The sequence below is a fragment of the Fukomys damarensis genome, unplaced genomic scaffold, assembly GCF_012274545.1.
Source record: "Fukomys damarensis isolate Sample0158 unplaced genomic scaffold, DMR_v1.0_HiC HiC_scaffold_9, whole genome shotgun sequence".
Taxonomy (NCBI): domain Eukaryota; kingdom Metazoa; phylum Chordata; class Mammalia; order Rodentia; family Bathyergidae; genus Fukomys; species Fukomys damarensis.
In genome coordinates, this window is record NW_022900921.1 from 45097115 (window position 1) to 45117707 (window position 20593).

A 20593-nucleotide genomic window follows, 5' to 3' on the forward strand; every position below is an offset into this window, starting at 1 on the left:
CCCTGTGGTAGAAAGCCTCCTCTCTTCAGCAGGGCTGAGGCTGGGTCATAAATCCAGTTTGCTTCGTAACCTCCTCTGGCTGGAAGTACGTGAGTTTTAATGAGTTGCAGCGAGTCACAAAAAATAGGGAAACTTACGCAGTTTCCCTGGCCACTTCCCTATTGGTGCTCGTGCCGGGAGGGGGAAAAGGTGTGTCCTCCTCCGCCACCCCACAGGCAGAGCGGGTCTCAGCGTGGTGAGGAAATCTCAGCCCACAGGAGGGTATAAATCTCTGCTCCACCGCAGGCTAAAGTCTGCCCTGGCAGCTATCCCAGAAAGAGGGGACAAAGTACAAGCATGCTGAGCCACAGGTAAGAGGTTAGGGCAGAGGGAGAGGGAGGAAGAGAGGGAGAGAGAAAGGTAGAGGGAGAAAGAAATAGCTGGAAAAAAGAGGAAAGGGGAAGGCATAGAGACGGGGAGAGACTTGCCCAACGCCCAGATTTCTCCTGACCCCAGATGTACGATCTTTTCATTCACGGCCTTTATCTGTGTCAAGGTGACCTTAAGCACTCCTTGATCTCTCTGGGCCTCAGTTTCTCTGTCAAAGAGGGCCTGGATCAGAGGCGCCCTAAGAGCCTTCTGCAGGGATCCTGCCCAGGGAAGGGACCGGGGGCCCTGCGTGTGGGATGCCTCCCCTCCGGGGGGCGGGGCCCTTTCTGGTGTGGGCAGCCCCGTGGGGTTCGTGTGTGTGGGAGGCTGGAGTGGACAGAGTGGGTCGCGCATGTACCCTGCAGGCTGAGCGGCCCAGGGTTCAAAGTCCAGCCAAGTCTCTTCTTGGCTGGGTTGTGCAATTCCCCCTCTTGCTGCTGCAGTCCTCTGTGCTCTTTCTGTCTGGAGCCTCGCTCCTAAATCGGGGTGCAGCGTCTTCTTCCAGCAGCAGCTCCCGGGATCCCTCCGTCCTGCGCCCCCTTTGCCTCCTAACTTGCTGAGATATTGGTCAAACCCTTCATCTCTTTTTCCTCTTGGGTAAACCGAGGCAGTGGTACGCCCGCCCTCCTGGACTCCCAGTGCTCTGAGCGCCTGGCATAGCTGTGCCCACCCCTCCCTCAGCCCCGTCCCTGTTCCTGGAGGGCTGTGCCCCTCAACTCCTTGGCTCTGGGAGAGGGAAGGGCACGTGGCAAGGGTGTGGGAACTGTAGGGAGGGGCCCTGCACTCGCTGTCATTTGGCCCAAGGTCCCTTCCGGCTCTGCTCCAGCCTCGCAACCCCCCGCCCCCCGTGTAGCCTTCTCTAAAGACCAACTGTGGACCCAAGCGAGGGACCCAGGTACCCGGAGGCCCAGGTTCATAGCTGGCCTCGACTGACCGTGAGATGGAGGGAGATGCAGGCGTCCCTAACAGTGCTGTCCCCTGTTCTCATGTGGGGACATTGCAAAGGCGCCTTTGCCAGTGGTTCCTGAACTCCACCTGTCCAGAAGCAGCTCAGGTCCATCAGAACCCAGCCTTCACCCCCAGGGTTTCTGGGTGGCAGCTGTGAGTGGACAGCTGACCTATCTGTATCTCGATCTAATATGCCTGGGCCTTGCTTTGAGAACCGCTTCCTTAGCAGACAGCTGTGGCCAGCCACAAGCTTGCAGGGGTTACTTTGGGCCTCACTGGGAGTCATCAGCATGCAGTTGGTCCTTACTTTCTCACTAATGTGTGTTGGTCCATGGACAACCTTCAGAGCAATAACGCTTTAAAATCAGGAAGCATCTTCTCACTTGGGAACAAGAAAGAAGTTACTAGGTCTGTAACCTCAGCACTCAGGAGGCCGAGGCAGGAAGATTGCCATAAATTCAATGTCAGTCTGAACTACACAGTGAGTCTTAAAGAATCAAACTGAACAAAAATGAACTTAATGCAAAGCTTTGGGTGGCTCTCACATTTTTTGGACCTGGTGTCCCTCAGAGTGTTTTGTTTAGTGCATGCAGTGGGCAGAATTCCAGGATGACTCCTGCTGATTCACAGGTTGTAAAGTCCCAGCCCTTCCGGTAGTGGGGATTTCGGTCAGGGTAGAGAAGTGGGTAGATGGGGTGCAGGACCCCAGCGAGTGACCTTGATGCCGATGGGAGAGGAAGAGCACTGCGTGACCACCAGAGCAGGGCTCCTCACAGAGCATCCAAAGGTCATTGGAAGAGCATGCAGCATGACTGCTCTTGGCCTCCAAGGAATGAGCTGCCCCGTTGAGGGGAGAGGCATGGAAGCCGGTGGCCTCTAGGCCTGAGTGTGGTACCTGTGGACAGCCAGCAAGAAGGTGAGAACCTTGGACCCCTCAGACCCTGTCGGACTTTGTCTTTGGGAGCTGAGACCAGGATCCTGGGCACCAGGAAGAAACCTAGTATGCTACTGTCCTGACTTCTGTCCCATAGCCGAGCTTGCACATCTGGCCACAGCCAAGGTGCTGAGTGCGTGGTCCTTAGTTCCAACTCTGGAGAATGTACTTGCATCCTAATCTTTCTTCTGGATCACCGTGCATACCCGTCCATGTCACACTGCATGGCTGACCTGGAGCAGCTGTGGCATTTATCACAGTCTCGGGCTTGGCTTTTTCTTTGCTTTTCTTTTTGGTACCAGGGATTGAATTTGGGACCTTGCGCTTGTGAGGCAGGCAGCAGAACCACTGAGCTAAATCCCTGGCCCTCTTTTTGGTGTTTTTAAGACAGGGTCTTGCTATGTAGCCCAAGCCAGCCTTGAACTCACAGCAACTCTCCTGCCTCAGCCTCCTGAGCGCTGGGATTACAGGTGTGCCACTCCTGGCTAGTCCCCATGCTTTCCTTGCTCACATTGTATCTATCAGCTGTGTCAGACTGTGATGGCCCCACACAGCCACGTGAGGACCCTGGCTGCTCTCAAAACAGCACCCCAGAGGCCATCTGGCAGGGTCACATGGTGCAGACATGGGAACAGATTGTTCTCCGAAGGAGAAGCAGTGGCAAGGAAGGGAGTGGTATTGGTCCCCAGTGGATCAGGACACTTGGCCCAGCTGCATCGGGTCATCTATACACAGCGTTTCCCATGGCCATGGCATGGCAGGGCACAGGCTGGAGAGGGAGTAGCGGGCAGGGGTAGTAAACAGCTGGGCCTGGCACTTCCTGTCTCATGCCAGTCCTGGCTTCCAGAGTGCAGGGAAGTGAAACTAGGCCCCAAAGGCAAAAAGGACCAGTGGGGGTGGATGCAAGCACCCTCACAGGAAGGGTGCTGCACGGAGGACGCCCCTCCAGGTGTTCTCTGCAGGACTCAGCTATGGGCAGCAGGGAGCCAAGAGCAGACTGAGGGCTTGAATGTGGGAAGCGACTTCCCCATGCACCAGTGCAGAGCCCAGAGTTTCCTGGGGAAGCTTCAGGGTCTTTGGAAACCCTGGCTTTATGGATGTCTCCAGGCCACAGGCGGGCTTCCTAGTGGCCAGGGTTTTTCCACACAGGGTAAATAAGTATTCTTAGGCTTCTTAGTGTTTTTTTCCCTTTGGTTGACTTCTCTGGATGCAGGGCTTTGGGCAGCTGCTGCTGCTGCTCTCGGGGACCCTGGGGACCGGCTGATCTTGTAGGTATCGTTTCCAGAGGGTGGGATATCTGCCAAAGTGGGAGAAAATCCCATCTGTTCGGACAGCTTAGCAGTCCCGGAAGGAAATATTTCCAAAACACATGTAGCATGGTAAAAATTTATACTTTCCCCACAATATATCTTTATTAATTTTTCTAGTAGGAATCTCATCTGGCTCCCAGGCCACTTTCCCTTGGGAGGGGAACTTGCCTCCACTGCATGTTACCTACCCTGTGTCAGCGGCTTAATCTGGCCCTCTTGGATTCCCCCAAAAGCTCAGCCCTCCAGGTGTCTACCAGCCCCTCCTTGGCACAGAAGGGTGTCTAAGACCGCGGGAGCTGTGTCCCCATAGAATGGTGGGCAGGTGTGACCTGGGGGCCTATGCTGGGTCACAGAGATATCCCTACATGTGCCTACTTGTGGGGTGACTTCTGCTGGGCCTGGTGCTCAGGGTGGGTGAGAGCTGGCACTCAGCCCGCTGTCCTCTCCTGGCCGCTATAGGCTTCATGCTTCCTGTGCCTTCCTTGTGGCCTTTTTTCTTCTCTGGCTAGAACTGCCCAGGTGACACTGTGGATCAGGTGGCTCTCTGTGAGCTCGGGGAAGCCAAGACGGCAGAGGGTGGGGCTCAGGGCCTTGGAGTGAAGACACCCAGCCACACTGAACACCTCTGGGCCAGCACGCCCTTCATCCTGGCAGCCTCACCTCTGCCCAGGCCTCCATTTCCCTCTCGCTCTCCAGCGAGTACACAGGGGAAGGTGTGGATCTCTTCTCATTGAAGTAGAACTGCGGGTGGCAGAAAAGGACCCTGAACATCCCTGGACCAACATGAATACTGTTATCTCCATTCTTCCCAGCACCTCATCACAGTGAGGGCACCCAGCCTACCCAAGAGCCCCAGAGTGGACCTGATGCAGGAGCCTCTGCTGCCAGCTTCCCCTGCCTTCACCTCCTTCACCTCTGTCTCTTTGCTCATATGTCAAGCCCAGAGCAGGAAGCAAGACTGTCTGCTGCCTCCTCTCCCAGCTGCCTGCCCTTCAGCCAGGCCCCAGAGGGCTTCTGCTTGTACTTCTCCTTCCTACCAACAAGGATTTCCACCACATCTTACCCACTTCCTTCCCCACTTTGCTCTTTCCTGTGGCCACTGTGGCAGAATAGCAAAAAAGGGAAACTTGCTGGGAGGTAGTGAAAATATTATCGTCAGAAGAAATGTGAGGTCTGATAAAAATATGACTGTTCAAACTTAAAACATTTTTTATTACAATAAAAGATACATTACCATGAACCCCTCTCAGAATACTCTCCCTTGCTTCAAACACACCCATGCCATCATTCTTCCCTCTTCCTGCAGCAGTTCTGGAGTCCTCTCTCATGAGCATCTTTAGTTGCACAGTTGTGGCTGCCTCCGTGTCCTGAATCCATTCAAAACGCTTCCCTTTCGTGACCTCTTTGACTTTGGAAAAGACCCAGAAGTCACACAGTGCCAGATCAAGTGGAAGAGGAGGACGGGGACACAGCATCGTGTTTTCATTTGACAGAAATTGCCATAGATATTTTAAATCAATTTAGGGCACAAAGGCAGCCATACTAGCACAGCTGAAGACACTCACAAAAGAGGACTTCAGAAGTCCTCTGAAAATGACAATGCTCCTGAAAATGACAAGAGCTATGAGCTGTGTTTGAAGCTAGGGGGAGGATTTTGAGAGGAGCTAATGGCAATGTGCCTTTTACTAAAAATTTGTAAAATTTTAAATTTTTTATTTAAACAGTCCCCATAGTTTTTTTTTTAAACCACACTTCGTATTATTCATTGCCCTGTCTGACAGGTAAAGGGTTTTGAACAAAGCAGTGAACCGTTCTTTATGATCAGGGCAGGCATCAGGGACCTCACTGTTCTGTGCTGTGATACCCCGATGCCCTCGTGGGCACAGTGACAGGGAGGGGGCCCTGGGGCAGCTACTCTGTGCTCCTTGTGGCTGAACTCTTTCTCATTACATCTGTCCCAGGGTCTTCCCGGCTCTGCTGTGACTGGGCAATCGCTGCTGCCCTTTGCACTGTGAGCATCTTCCTCCCAGCCCCTCTCTCTGTCTAATTTGCTGCCTTTAATTTGTTTTGGATTCAGCATCCTCTACACCTGTTGCTACATGAAAAATGATGCTGAAGTAGTGGCTCAGAATGGCAACTGTGTTATTATAATCCATGCATGCTGTAGAACACGGGTCCAAGGAGAGATGGGTGATTCTTTGTCTAAATTCCAGCGGTGGCTCTCACTAGTGAATATATTCCCCTCACAGCTTCACTCACGTGGCTGTGCCTTCGGGAGCTCTAGGGAGGCTGCTGTAGCCCAGCCCCCAGCTTCCTGGCCCAGGGGTCTCAGCATAGCCCAACTAATTCCACAGAGGCTGGCTTCCCACAGAGTAAGTTCCCCAGGAAGCTGGATGGCAGCTCCATTTTTCTGACCCAGTTTCAGAGCCCTCCCAGTGTCACTCTGGCCACATTCTCTGGGTGACATGCAGTGCCAGCCCACATTCTTGGGAGGTGAGCTGGACTCCAGGTCCTGGTGGCAGACTAGGACATCACTGAGGGCTGTGTGGGGTGGGAGACACAGTCGTGGACATCTGTTGGAACCATGGTCTCCTGCTCTGGAAACCTAGCCCTGTTCAGACCTGTGGAGGGGATGGCCCAGACGTGAGTGTTACATGTGCCCTGGCTTGGGACACTGAGGGCTCTCTCTCCGCTGTTCTGGTCTTTTTGTTCTTGTTGCTTCTTTCCATATTATATTTCACATGGGCAAGTTTTCCCAAGGACTAATTATTTGCATATTTGAATTGCTTCCTACACTCAGGTCCTAAGAGACTGAAAGCAACATTTGGTTTAGGGTGTGCACCTACTAGCAGTGCGTTCCCAGCCGCAGCACCTACAAATGTCCTGTCCCTCATTCGGGTCACCCAGTAGAACCTTTCAGAGCACAGAGTGCTTTGGGAGGCTGAACATCTGCTGCTCTGGGCTAGGGATGGGGCTGTCAGCAGGCAAGTGGACTCAGTTCAGTATTTGTCTGAATTAAGTCCCTGACTTGATGCTTTAGGAATTGAAGCTGCACCCAGGACCCAGGCCTGAGTTGCAGTCCAGCCTGGCTTTGAATCCTGGGATTTACATCTAGGAAAGAGCTCCCCCAAGCCCAACCTATGCTTTTCAGAGATGAGGAAGCTGAGGCCCAGATTGTGCAAGTGGCTGGTTGCCCAAGATCACATAGCTGTAAGTGACAGCGTAAAGACAGGAGTAGGGTTCCAGTCTCCAGCCCGCAGAGATGCCAGTCTGCATGAAGGCCTTGCATATGTGTGCATGCATCTTAGTGTTCTCAGGATTGCAGGTTTCCATGCTCAACATGCTTCTATCACTTGCACTTCTGTGCTTGGACTTAGTGACTACACTGGGCATCGTTGCACACATTTCTAGTATTGTGACTCAGCTCAGTCACTGACTGAGGTATCAGTATGTTTCCAGGCTGTGGAAATTATCAGAATGTGTTAAACGCATGCACGATGCATCTGCAAAGTGGATCCCATTATTCTGTGCAGTGGACTCTGAACAAAAGCCAGGCAGAATGCAGACAGAGGAGCCTGACTTCTCACTCAGGACTGCCTGCTGTGTGTCCCTGTGCAAGTTCTTCATGCTCCGATTACCTGGCTCTGCCTCCATCAAATGCTGCCACAAGCTAGCACTTGTCACTTGCTTCTTCTCTTCTAGCACCAGGGTGAGCTCTTTGCACACTATGCCACCCCATCCTGCAATGTCCACCATATCCCCATTTCATCATGAGGATGCTGAGCCTCACACAGGCAATGCCACCCACCATGGCCACCTCGCTGGAGGGAAGCTAGGTTCCCACTGCGCCCTTCTGCACAGACTCCTGATACCAAGGAAGGTGCAGACAAACTGCTCCTAGTGGTGCAATCTGACCATGAGAGAAAGTTTAAGGCAAATTTGGGCTCCAAATTAACACAGAAGTTTCAGGTCATGGGAGCTCCCTAAGATGAAAGCGTCTCTCTGTAAGGGGCAGGCCCAACCATCTGTAGGGCATGCTGGGCAGACTGGAAACTTGGACATTGAACTGAATGGCTCTGGAGGCCTACATGCCCCCTTCAGGCTTTGATGCTTTTACAAGACTCTGGTTCATATGCCACTGTATCCTCCTGTGAGCTCTGTGGCCTTGGGCAAGTAACTTGATGTCTCTGAGTCTATTCCTACATATCATGTTTTTAATGGGGTGTGGTGTTCCATCAATGCACACATTTTATCTGCAGGAATAAACCTGTCTTCTGTAACACTGGGCTGGGAGAAGTTGAGCTGGGGTGTTGTCCAGCGCCTCATGGTCAGTGCTTCCCATCCATCACTCTGGTGGACAGTGGTGGCACTTCTGTTCTAGGTATGATACTGTGGGCATTAGCCCAGGGCAGACCAGAGGCAGGAGGAATGAGACAGGAGCTTTGGTCAGTGGGCCTGCCTGGAGTGCAGAGTGACCCAGGCTTTCTGGGGGTGGGAAATGTGAACAGAGGACGTGGGTGGGGATGAAGGAGCCAGGTTGGCTCACTGGGGTGGCTCTTCCTCTGCAGCTCTTGGGGCAGAAGTTGGTGGAGAGGGTGTGGCAGTGAGAGGGTACTTTTGGTGAGAAGTGATGTTTGTTGGCAGAAAGGAAAACATTGTGAATCCCTAGGCTGGTGTCACACCTCAGCCTCTGCCCTTCTGGGAGGAGCCCAGTATGACCCACCGGTTCTGGCTGGGAGGATCTTCCAGGCTGTGAACTCCTGTGTGCCATCCTGTGTACCCTGTCTACTATCATTCTTACTTGGCCACACAGCCCAGAATCAGCCCCACTGAGTGCCCTGAATTTTGGGGATAAAAACCAGCTATGTCTTTGGTACAGAACAAGAATAATTTGTGGAAAGTTGTCAAGGGTTCTGCTTTGAGCATCTGCATTTTCCAATGAAGGCAGTCACACACCTGGCTGGATATTTCTCTGTATCTGAACCTGGGAAATCTTCCTCTCTCTTACATGGTTAGAATTCTATGATTTCCCAAACTTAGTTTGAAAAATGCTTTTAAAATGGTTTTGATGTTTTCTAGGAAATTCCCGAGATTAATTTTAATGTAAATATGTGTTTCCCCGTGGCTTTATACGATGTGCGGGAACTATGTGTGGGTTTTCAGGAATCTGCTGTGTACACTGGAAGTGACTAAGTGACGGGGGGAAGGCCTGATCACTGATGAGACACATTCTTATTCAACAGTCGCTTCTGTTTTGTTCCCCAAATGACTGTCCCATCTGGCTCACAGCTGGGACAGTTGCCCAAAACCTTCTGGGGACAGGTGAGGATACTCATAAAGAAGAGCTTATTTCTTGCATGAATTCAATCCTGATATACTCAAATATACTAGAGAAAAAAATTTTTTAGTTCCTTAAATTGGTTGAAGCTTCAATTCTGGAGCTATCATTCAATGATTTGGTTTTAATCTGTTAAAAAGTTTCCTAGATGCAGTATCTAGAGGTGAAATTTGATGATTTCTACAACTTTCAGGTGTGTAGACAACAGATGGTTCCCTGGGAGTGGTGGGTCCATAATGAACAAATCAGGGTACCTAGTATATGAATCACTTGGTGTATTTATTATTTATTTGGGGAGAAGCATTCAAGAACCTCTCTCCTAGTTATTTTGGAATATAGAGTACACTATCGCTAATTATAGTCATCCTATCATGCAATTCACTCATGCTTATTTCTCTTCTCCACTTGTAACTTTGCTCCTGCTGGTTGACATTTTCCCATCTCTCTGTCCCCTCCCCCTTCAGTCTCTGGTGGTCACCATCCCATTCTTTCTTTCTAGGTGGTCAGCACATTTTAGAATTAACATATAAGCTAGATCATGCGGTATTTGTCTTTCTGAGTCTGGCTTATTTTGCTTACCATAGTGTCCTTTGGTTCCATCCATCTTATTGGAAATGATAGGTTTTTATACTTTTTTAATTGGCTAAACAGTACTCCATTGTGTATATATACCTTGCATATTCTTTTTTTTGAGACAGGGTCTTACTATGTAGTTGAGACTGACCTGAAACTCACTGTGTAGCCCAGGCTAGTCTCGAACTCACAGCGTTCCTCCTGCCTCAGCCTCCTGAGTGCTGGGATTACAGGCATGTGCTACCACGCCCGGTGCTACCTTGCATATTCTTTATTCATCCATCCTTAGATATTTTGGTTGATTCCAAATCTTGGCTAATGTGAATAATGCTACAATAAACATGAATGTGTGCTTATTTCATTTCCTTTGGGTATTTATTCAGAAGTGGGATTTTTTTTTTTTTTTGAGATAGGGTCTCACTATTAGTTCAGGCTGGCCTTGAATTCACAGCAATCCTGCCTCAGCCTCCCAAGTGCTGGGACCTCAGGTGTGCATCACCATGCCCGTCCAGAAGTCAGATGTTTAAGTCTCTTGTTATGGATACATTCCAGGAACATTACATAGCCTATTACATTTCATTGGCCAAAATTGGGTCACATGATCACTCCTCATTGCAAGGGAGGATGGAAATTGGTCTTTATGTGGGTTGGCTATGTCCCACTTGAGAGTCAGAAGTGCTATTACTGAGGAAGCTGGAAGGATAGATGTTGGGAAAGGAAACTAGTAGCCTCTTCCATGTATTTTGTTTGTTTTCCAGTACCAGGGATCAAACTCAGGACCTGTGTTTACAAAGCAGGCAGTGCCACTGAGCTAAATCCCCAGCTCTGGATACTGTATTTTTTTTTTAATTTTATTGAGTTTATTGGTACATTTAGGGATACAGTACAGTTACATTCATTGTTGGGATCATGTACCTTTACATGGCAAGTCTTGATTCTCATTTTTTCCCCTTACCTCTGCCCTCCCTTCACCCCCTCCTCCCCTCCCCATCTACAAACACTTTATTTTCATCTTTTCATTCTCTCACATTTTTTTCTTTTCCCTTTTTGTTCTTCCCCTACGTATCACACCTTCCCTACAAGTACAGTTACATTCATTGTTGGGATCATGTACCTTTACATGGCAAGTCTTGATTCTCATTTTTTCCCCTTACCTCTGCCCTCCCTTCACCCCCTCCTCCCCTCCCCATCTACAAACACTTTATTTTCATCTTTTCATTCTCTCACATTTTTTTCTTTTCCCTTTTTGTTCTTCCCCTACGCATCACACCTTCCCTACATGGATACTGTATTTTTGAAGAGCAAGAACTTGGAATCAGGAGTTCTGGGTTTAAATGTCAATCTTGTTTTGTAGCCTATGCTACTGAATTCCACTGGATTGCTGCAGACCGGAGAGTTAGCACATGTAGATTGTTTAAGCCGACAGAAGGCCGTCCTATGAACCTTTTCCATTTCTCCTATGCATCATCTGCAAAACTGGCATGACATCGCCTCATGGATATAAAATGAAGGAATAAATGTTCAATATCACAGTAGTTTCTTCTTTGGCATCTTTAATTTCATTTTCTTATTCAGATATGTAGTTTTGGTTAGACATGCTGCTTTTACTTCCCACCTTTTTCACCTCACTAGAAGATTAGTGGATGGGTTGGGGCTGCTTCACGTGGGGACATGGACTTGAATGGGTGTCCAAAGTGGGAGAAGCCATCTTGACTGATTTTCATGGGACTTTCGGGGGTGGGGTGGGGTGAGGTTGTGGAAAATACTTGTCCTTAAGAAGCAAGAAGGTGAGAGACGACGCAGGAAATGATTCAGGGGATAGTGCCAGGTGAAACACAGAGTTACGGGGAAAACCTTAATTCCTGGCTCCTTGTTGCTAGAAGGAGCTGAGGTTGCGATTCTGGGACTGCAGACACTGATGGGTCCCTCCTGGTGAACGAAGGTTTCTACAGTGACCTCAGTGCCCGGTGTGCCTGGGCCATGATGAGTCCTCTGGGTTTACTTCAAGTCATTCATAGGGAAGTGGGAGAGGGGTGGTGCTTCCGGTTTTCCTTTTTTCCAGATTCACATAGTCTTCCAGTGGACTCTCAGTCACAATGTCCCCTGGTACTTTCCTGAACTGAGTACTGTATAGGCTGCGAGGGCTTCGAACACAGACAAGGGCAGGCATGGGAGCTGGCACCAGGGTACCTATTTCTTTCCCCTTCATGGCATAACCATCTTCCCCACCCCACCGATGGCAGGGTTGAACCTGGGACTTGCCGAGGCCCATGGACTGTGGTCCCTCTAGCCAGAGCTGGCCCTGAGCCTGGCCTTTTGTGACTTTGCCCACATTATCTGCATTTTTTCCATTCCATGGGAAGATCCCCTCCCGGGGATGCTGAAGGTCCAGGGAGTGTGGGAGACTCATGGTGCAGATTTGGTTTCCCCCAGTGAATTGTAGCTTGGGAAGGTCTGGGTTCACCACCTTCCATCCACCATGAACTCCTGAGTGAGCACATGCTCGCTGCTTCATGCCGACCATCCCAGGATGATTTGGGAAGCTGTGTGGTTATGGCTGTTGGAGCTGACGTGACCCCAGCTGTAGCACAGCATGACACGGGCCACAGGGACATACAGAGAGCATCTGGGGGGTCACTCTGGGGGGAGGGAACCTTTGGGAACCTGGGTATGACACTGACTCTTTTGGGCATCTTCTTGCTTTCCCCCTGGAATGGTTTAGACCACCATTAAGATGCAGAATCTCCCCAGAACTGTGAGACAAGTGTGAATCCAGTGGTCTCGCTGTACTGTGGGGGATTGGCTCCAGGACCCCAGGGGCACCAAGGTCTAAGGGTGCTCCAGAGCCTCCTAATCATGGGGTGGTCACACAAGGTTAAAGTGGGGATCAGCACTGCAAACTGTTTTCATGAGTGTCCTTAGTATCACCTCAGGACAGCAGGGCAGGCTGGGCTTCTAAAAGCAAAAACACATCGCATGAAGTACTGTGGCAATTAGCCAAAGAAAGATTTGATGAAGAGGCTGTATTTGCTGGAAATTTTTCCATCCTGGATTTTGCTTTCTGAGACATTTCTTCCTCTCTGTCCCCCAGACCATGTACCCCACCAGTAGAATCTTCAGTGAGTTTAAATTTGTGAAAAAGCCAGGACCCCACCCTGCTCAAGGGAACCTGCTCCCATCACAGGAAATCCCAAAGGGAGATGGTGGAATCATCAAGAAATGTGTCCCTCTATCTGTTACAGCCGTAGCCCAAGGTAGTGAAAGATGGGTAGCTTCTCAGAGGGCAGAGTTAGGGATGAGTTCTCTCAGTTTGATTTTTTGTTTGGTTTTGGTTTTTGAGACAGGGTCTTGCTTTGTAGTTCAGGCTGGCTCTGAACTCACTATGTAGCCCAGGTGATGCTCCTGCCTCAGCCTCCCAAATGCTGGGATTACAGAAGTATGCTACTACGCCCAGCTCTCAGTTCGATTTTTATCTTGACCTGGAGAGATGTTACTGCGGCACTCCTGAAGGAAAGACATTCTTGGGAAGGCAGCTGAGGCAGCTGATGGATTAGCAGCTAACACTCTGGAATGTAACACTGGGTGACCCCGGGAGGATGTGGGACCTGAGAACTCCACCCACAGGACAAGAATGGGAGATCTTATAACCTGTACTTCTGAAGCAAAGAGGAGATACTTAGTCAAACCCGTTAATTATGATAATGTTAAGGAGGTAAACTAAGAAAATGAAATTTTTCAATGTTTTAAAAAAATAATTTTACTTTTTCATTAGTACATGTTTGTGGTCATAATGTTTACATTTCTTGTGGGGAGTTGGTACATGTACATCTTAATTCTTGTTTTCATTCCCTTTCCCTCCCCTCCTTCCACCCACCTCTTGCTCCTCTTCCCCTTTTTGGTGCATATTTGTAGTACGTAATATTTACATTCCTTGTGTGGTGTCGGTACCATATATAATACCCTTCTATCCCCTTTTCCTTTCCCTTTCCTTCTCTTTCCTCACCTCTCTCTCTGTATCTTCATCCCTTTCCCTTTGAGAAAGATCTGTCTCCCTGTTTCCTCTCATCTATCTTTTATTTTTCTCTTTCTTTACACTTTGGGTTTCTTATAGAAGAGAAACCATGTGATATTTAAGCTTGTGTGTAGTGTTCTTAAACTGCTTCTCTGAGGCCTTCTGAAAATATATCAGCACTGATCCAGACTCTGGGAGGAAGCCCCTTTATAGCAACCTGTCCTAGATGGCCAAAGCAAGTCACAAAAGGTGAGGCAGGAAGAACCCCAGTTCCTGTTGTTTACTCTGGTGGAGGAGGCCTTCAGGGTCTTCAACAACAGAGATCAGAAGAGGAGGCCAAGAAGGACTGGAGATTGGAGGGAAGGGTACAGCTCTCACTGCCCCAATTCTGCTTGACCTCAGGGTAACCCACAAGGCCCGGAAGACCTGCTACCAACTTCCAATGGGAGCCGGGAGGCCAGGTGGAAGCCAGTGTGCCGGGACTGCTCCAACCGGCTGGAGAGGGTTGGCTGGGTGGCACCCACTTCAATCCCAAGTCTGAGTATGGTTCTCCAAAGGGGAAACTGCCTCCTGGACTGAAGAGGATCTTGGCTCCTTTAGGCTCCATCCTGCCCAAGAAATATCACTGTCACACTTCAGGGCCTTGGGGGACCCTTGACACGGCAGGCAGGAAAAGAGAATTGGACATCGGAGTTGCCTACTCTATTCTGAGTCCGCATCTTGGCCTCTTGCCATGTCAACTGCACACAGACTTGAGCGTGGAGATGGGCAGGCTATGATGAGAAGTGTTACTTTTCTTTTCAGTTGTGAAGAAACTGGTTGCGAACATCTGATATATCCAGTGGGTGCCTCTGTTTCTCTAAAGAGAGTACAGGTACAGGTTTCCATGGAGCTAGAGCAAGGGATTCATCTGCTAGCTCTCCATGATTGTCTGGATTCTAAGCACCAACATATTCTTGATGTCCTCTAAAATATAGCTCAAGCCTGGCATTGATTTCTAAAGGTTTCTTGGGCATGGACTCATTAGACCTGCAAGGCCTCTTGTCCAGAAAAGAAACCTAACAGCGTGCACAGCCAGGTCCAGGGAGCCCAGCAGTCGCCTAAGAGATGCCCTCTTCTGCCCCTTGTGTATTCTTCCAGTGCTGTGATCCTGGCTCCCAGGAAGCTCCTGTCACAGGGATTTGGTGATAGCATTCAGCTTTTTGGCAATATCTCAGCAAAGGAACCCAAAGATGTATGTGATGCTAAGAAATATGACTCTGTTACAATCTGTTACTGACTCACTGATCGTTAGCACTGCTTATCAAGATTTGGAGGATGACCTTGTGTGGCCCCTGCCATGCCAAACAACAGGTATGCAGCCTGTCCAGTTTCTATCCTCAGAGATGTGACAGCCAGAAAGATTTCTGTACCTGCAGGTCAGGGTCTTTCTCAGCAGGAAGCAGCTACATACTTTTCCCTTCACTGGCTAGGATTAAAGAGAATAAACATCTCTAAAGGGGGCAATGAAACAGAAAAATAAAGGCCCAGTTTCCCAACTGCGTTTTCCATATGTTACAAGAAGTAGGTGGGTCTTTTGAAAGTCTGCAAAGGGACTTTCCTGCAGCCTCTGCTTTTGTGGTGGTGACTATGAGCACCTTAGATGAGAAAGCCTTTCCTCCTTGGTTCCTGGAGAGCCAGACCAGGGATTCCACCCCACGTGTGGACTTCCTCATCCAGAATGAATTGCCGTCTCTCTGTGATTTCCTTCTTGGATTGAGAGGAGGAACCCAAGGCAGCGCAGGCACAGTAGCTTACTATGAGTCGGGCTCCCCTCATTCAAGGGCAAATAGATAACATCACGACCTGGGGATTTATTTGACATTTATTCTTCTGAGTGTTTTCCATCCATGGTTGGTGGAATCCGCAGACGTGGAGTGGAACCATCAGCTGTAGAAGCCAACTGCTGTCAGAAAAGCTCTCTGACAGGTGCCTGCTAGTGCTTTATTCTCTCTTCGGCTTATTCACTGAACAAGAGTTGGGGATAAAACAATACAGTGCAGCAGGCTCCTCATGTGTTTCCTGATCATGAAAGCCGTGGGTTTCAATGTGTAACAATGTATTTTGATCACACTCACCTCCCCCACGGTCTCTCCTACCTCTTTCCCAACCTTTTCTCCCGTTCCTCTTGTCTAGTAATAGTCTCCCTTCTGCTTTCATATCTTTTTAAGATTCTGCCTATCGGGGGAACATGCAATGCCTTTCTGAGCCTCGCTTATTTTGCTCAACATGGTGATCTCCAGTTCCATCCATTTTCCAGCAAACGACAGTTCCATTTGGAACTGATTTTGGGGGGGTGGGTACAGGGTGAGAGATAGGAATCTTGTTCCAGTCTTCTCCATATAGATATCCGTTTTTTCCAGCACCAGTTGTTAAAGGGGCTCTGTTTTCTCTGGAGCATATTTTTAGCTTCTCTGTCCAGAACCAGGTGCCTGTAGCTGAATGGGTTTGTTTCTGTGTCTTCTATTCTGTTGGTCTACGTGTCTGTTTTGGTGCAGTATATGCTATTGGTACTGGAGATTGAACTCAGAACCTTGCACTTGTGAGGCAGGCGCAGTGCCACTGAGCTAAACTCTGGTCCTCAGGACATGCTATTTTTAATCACTATGGCTTTGTAGTATAATTTAAAACCAGGTATTGTGATGCCTCCAGCCTTACTCTCTTGAAATAGGGTTTCTTTGGCTAGCCTGGGTCTTTTCGGTTTCCATACGAACTTTAGTATTTTTTTTCTAGTTTTGTGAAGAATGTGATTGGGATGATGAGGATTTCATTGCACTTTGGTAATATGATAATTTTAACAATATTAATTATGCCAATCCATGAGTATGGAAGATCTTTTTATCTTTCAGTGTCTTCTTTAATTTTTTTCAATGTTTTATAATTTTCATTGTAGAGGACATAGGTTGATTCCTAAGTATTTTATTTTTGGTTTTGAAGCGATTGTGAATATAACTGTTTTCCTGGTTTCTTTCTCAGCTAGTTCATTATTGGTGTATAGAAAAGTATTGATTTGATAATGCTGATTTAATATCCTACTACCTTGCTGAATTTCTTTATTTACAAGTCTCTTGGTACAGTCTTTGGGGTCTTCTAATATAGGCTCATTCCATCTGTAAATATGGATAATTTGACTTCTTCCTTTTTTATTTGTTTCTTTTTCTTCTCTCTTTCTCTCTCCTTCCTTTCCTCCTTCCTTCCTCTCTTGCTTTCTTTCTTTTGACAGCATCTCACTATGTAGTTCAGACTGGCCTTCAGCTATGTAGCCTAGGTTAGTTTTGAACTAGCAGTGATCCTCCTGCCTCAGGTTCCCGAGTGCTGGTATTACAGGTGTATGTCAGCATGCCTGGTTATCCTTTTAATTTCTTTCTCTTGCTTAATTTTCTTGTTAAAATTTCAGGTACCTTACTGAATAGAGGAAAAGCTTTCAGTTTTTCCCCACTGAGAATGATTTTGGCTGTGGGTTTTTGTTTATGGCCTTTACTGTATTGAGATATGATCCTTCAGTGCCCAGTTTCTTCAGGGCTTTGGTTATGAAAGGATGTTGAATTTTGTTGAAGACATTTTCTGCATCATTTGAGATGCTTGCATGATTTTTATCCTTGATTCTGTTTACATGGTGAATTATGTTTGTCTATCAGTATACATTAAACTATCCTTGTATTCCCTGTAACAAAATAAACTTGATCATAGTGAATAATCTTTTTAATATATTGTTGATTTGGTCTGTGAATATTTTATTAAGGATTTTTGTATCAATGTTCCTCAAGGATATTGGTGTGTAGTTTTCTTTTTATGTTGTGTCCTTGTCTAGGGTGATCAGGGTGGTGTTGGTTTCATAGAATGATTTTGAAAGTATTCCTTCCCTTTCTATTTCATGAAATAGTTTTTTTTGGGGGGGCGGTACCAGAGATCTAACTCTGGTCCTTGTGCTTTTGAAGCAGGCAGTGGAACCACTGAGCTAGATCCCCAGCCCTCACGAAATAGTTTGAAGAACACCAGCATTAGTTCTTTAAAGGTCTGATAAAATTTGGCAGTGAACCTGTTTAGTCCTGGGCTTTACTTTGTTGTGAAACGTTTTATTACTGCTTCAGTGTCCACTTGGTTAAGTTTGGTAAGTCATACCTATTCAGAAGTTTATCTGTTTCTTTTAGATTCTCTAATTTATCAAAATATAGGTTTTTGAAAATAGTACCTAATGAATCTCTGGATTTCAGTAGTATCTGTTGTAACAACCCCCTTTCCATCCTTAACCATGGTGATATGGGGTCATCTCCTTCTTTTGGTTAATTTGGCTAAAGGTTTATCAATCTTGTTTGTCCTCTCAAAGAACCAACTCTCATTTCATTGATCTTCTGTATTGTTCTTCTAGTCTCTATTTCATCAAATTCAGTGATCTTTATTATATCTTTCCTGCTGTTGGGTTTGGTTTTGGTTTATTCTGTCTTTCTAAGACCTAGAAAAGCATCATTAGGTTATTTATTTGAGATCTTTCTAAATTTTGGATGTAGGAACTAAAAGCTATAAACTTCTCCCTTTAGAACTGTCCCAGAGATTCTGCTATGTTGGGTTTCCATTTTCATCTGATTCTAGGAATTTTTAAATTTCTTCCTGATTTATTCAGTGACCCACTGATCTTTCAAAAGCAAATTGTTTTATCTCTGTGTATTTGTGTGGGTTTTGTAGATTCCTTGTTGACTTCTAATGTTACACCACTATGATATAGTAAGATATAAAAATTCTTCAATTTCTTATATTTGCTCTATGACCTAAATATGATCTGCACTCTATAGTTGAATGAGATATTCTGGAGACACCTGTTGAGTCCATTTGATCTATGGTGTGATTTTTTTTTTTTGTTTATTTGTTTTTTGAGAGAGGGTTTCACTATGTAGTTGAGACTGATCTGGAACTCACTATGTAGCCCAGGCTGGTCTCGAACTCACAGTGATCCTCCTGCCTCAGCCTCCCGAGTGCTGGGATTACAGGTGTGCGCCACCACCCCAACTCTATGGTGTGATTTAACTCTGCTGTTTCTCTGTTGATTTTTTTTTCTTCTTTGATGATGTATTTACTGGGGAGAGCACTTATGCGTCCTTTTTTTTTTTCCAGTAATGCTTGTTTTATGAAATTGGCTACACTGATGCTTAGTGTGTATACATTTACATTTGTTATATCTACTCGGTGTTTTTGTTCCCTTTACTAATATGCAGTGGCATTGTCTCTTCCGACCAATCTTGTCTTGAAGTCTGCTCTGTTGAATATGAGTATAGCTACTTCTGCTTGCTTTTGGGTTCCATTTGTATTGTTTTTCCTCACTTTCAGTCTCTGTGTCTTTGCTCATGAGGTGTATTTTTTGGCAAGCATCAAATAGTTGGGACTTAATTTTAATCCAGTCTTCTATTACGTATGTATGCGTGTGTATGTGTGTATGTACATGTATATGTGTATGTATCAAAGTAGGGTCTTGTTAGATAGTTCAGATTGGACTTGAGCACACTGTATAACCCAGGCTGGCCTTGAATGCATGGTGATTCTCCTGCATCAGCCTCCTTAGTATTGGAATTATGTGCCACCATGCCTGTATTTTAATTGGACAATTCAATCCATTTACAATCAAACTTATTATAGAAAGTTTGTTCTAATTCCTGCCATTTTGTTATTTTTCTAATGTATGATTCTTTCTAAATTCTCAAAAGCTCATCTATGCTTCTTCTTCAATTTATCAGATTCCTTTTTGTATTGGCTGCAAGGCATACCTCCTGGCCATGCCTTTCTGTAGTTTATGATCATCTTGGAAAAATGTGCTTTGCATTTCCAAAATTTCTCTTTGGTTCTTCTTCAGAACTTTTATCTCTTTGTTGACTTGCTTCTTTATATCCTCCATTATCTTTCTTAATTTTTTCAGGTGTTTATTTGTATCTTCTTTAAAGTCATTTATCATTTTAAGAGTCACTCTCAAATTCTTTGGCATTTTATCTACTTCGATAATTTTGCCTTCAGTTACTCATGAGCCGGGGACTTTTGGAAGAGTCATGTTGGCTAACTTTTCCCCCCATACTTCTTGTGTTTTTTATATTGAGATTTGTCTATGTGTTGAGATAAATATCTCTTCCACTTTTATGTGAAGGTCTTCTTACACTCCAGCATTCTTTGAAGGCTGGGTCCCCAGCACTGCTCAGAGAGGAGAAAACAAACCACAGTAACAGTGATAATACAAAGACAGGCACTGACATACAATAAAAGCCAGTGAAAAGCTGTAACTATATCACTATTAACAATAGAAAAGAAATCATAATTACTAATATAGAGTAAATTAGAAGATAAAAAGTAGTACATTTTGCAGGAGAGGTGGTGCACCTCTGTAATCCCAGCAGCACCCTGACTCACGATTTTAAAAAATAGCAAAGTTAATAATGAAAGGGGATGGAGAATAGAAAAATGCTAGATGTAGTAAAATTTGAAGAAATAAGATAAGATGGAGGAGAAAAAAGTGAGATTAAAAATGTAATTAAGGAATAAAAACATAGATAAAGTTAGATAAAACTAACAGAAAAACAGTGACAAAAGGAAAAGAAAGAGAAGAAAAAGGAGAAAACAAGATAAACCCCCCAAAATCAAACAAAGAGAAAGCAAAACAGGTCCCCCCAATTCCCCCACAAAGAGGGAGTGGGGTGGAGGTAAAGAAAGTCTAGTGTTGGGATCCAACAGCACCCGCAGTGTTGGGGTCGTGGGGATGGTGGGGCAGTCGGTCTCCCCTGGGCCTCTTTGCTCCCACACCCGCGTGGTGGCTGCTGTGTATACGCTGAGTCCAGGACCAGCTTTCCCACTGGGCAATGTCAGCTAAGGGTGCTATCTGCCTTGGGCTGCTCCAGAGACTGGGGTGCTTGTGTCCTTCTGTGCAACTGGGAGCACCTGCCATCCTTGATAGCACTGTGGCCCAGGGCTCCTGGGTTCCCTCCCCAGCAGACCCTGGGCTACCATTTTTGACTACTCCTTCTTCTTCTTTTTTTTTTCTTTTTTTTTTTTTTTTG

General features: G+C 46.7%; 1 protein-coding gene across 1 annotated transcript in view; it reads left to right on the forward strand.

The window, feature by feature from the left end:
• The first annotated feature begins 224 nt into the window (after positions 1-224).
• Il1r2 (interleukin 1 receptor type 2) overlaps positions 225-20593 on the forward strand; it is a 36875-nt gene continuing 16506 nt past the window's right edge. Inside the window, exon 1 of the mRNA XM_010630686.3 lies at positions 225-350. Within this exon, the coding sequence (XP_010628988.1) occupies positions 337-350 (14 nt within the window). The 5' untranslated portion in view covers positions 225-336. The remainder of the gene's footprint in view (positions 351-20593) is intronic.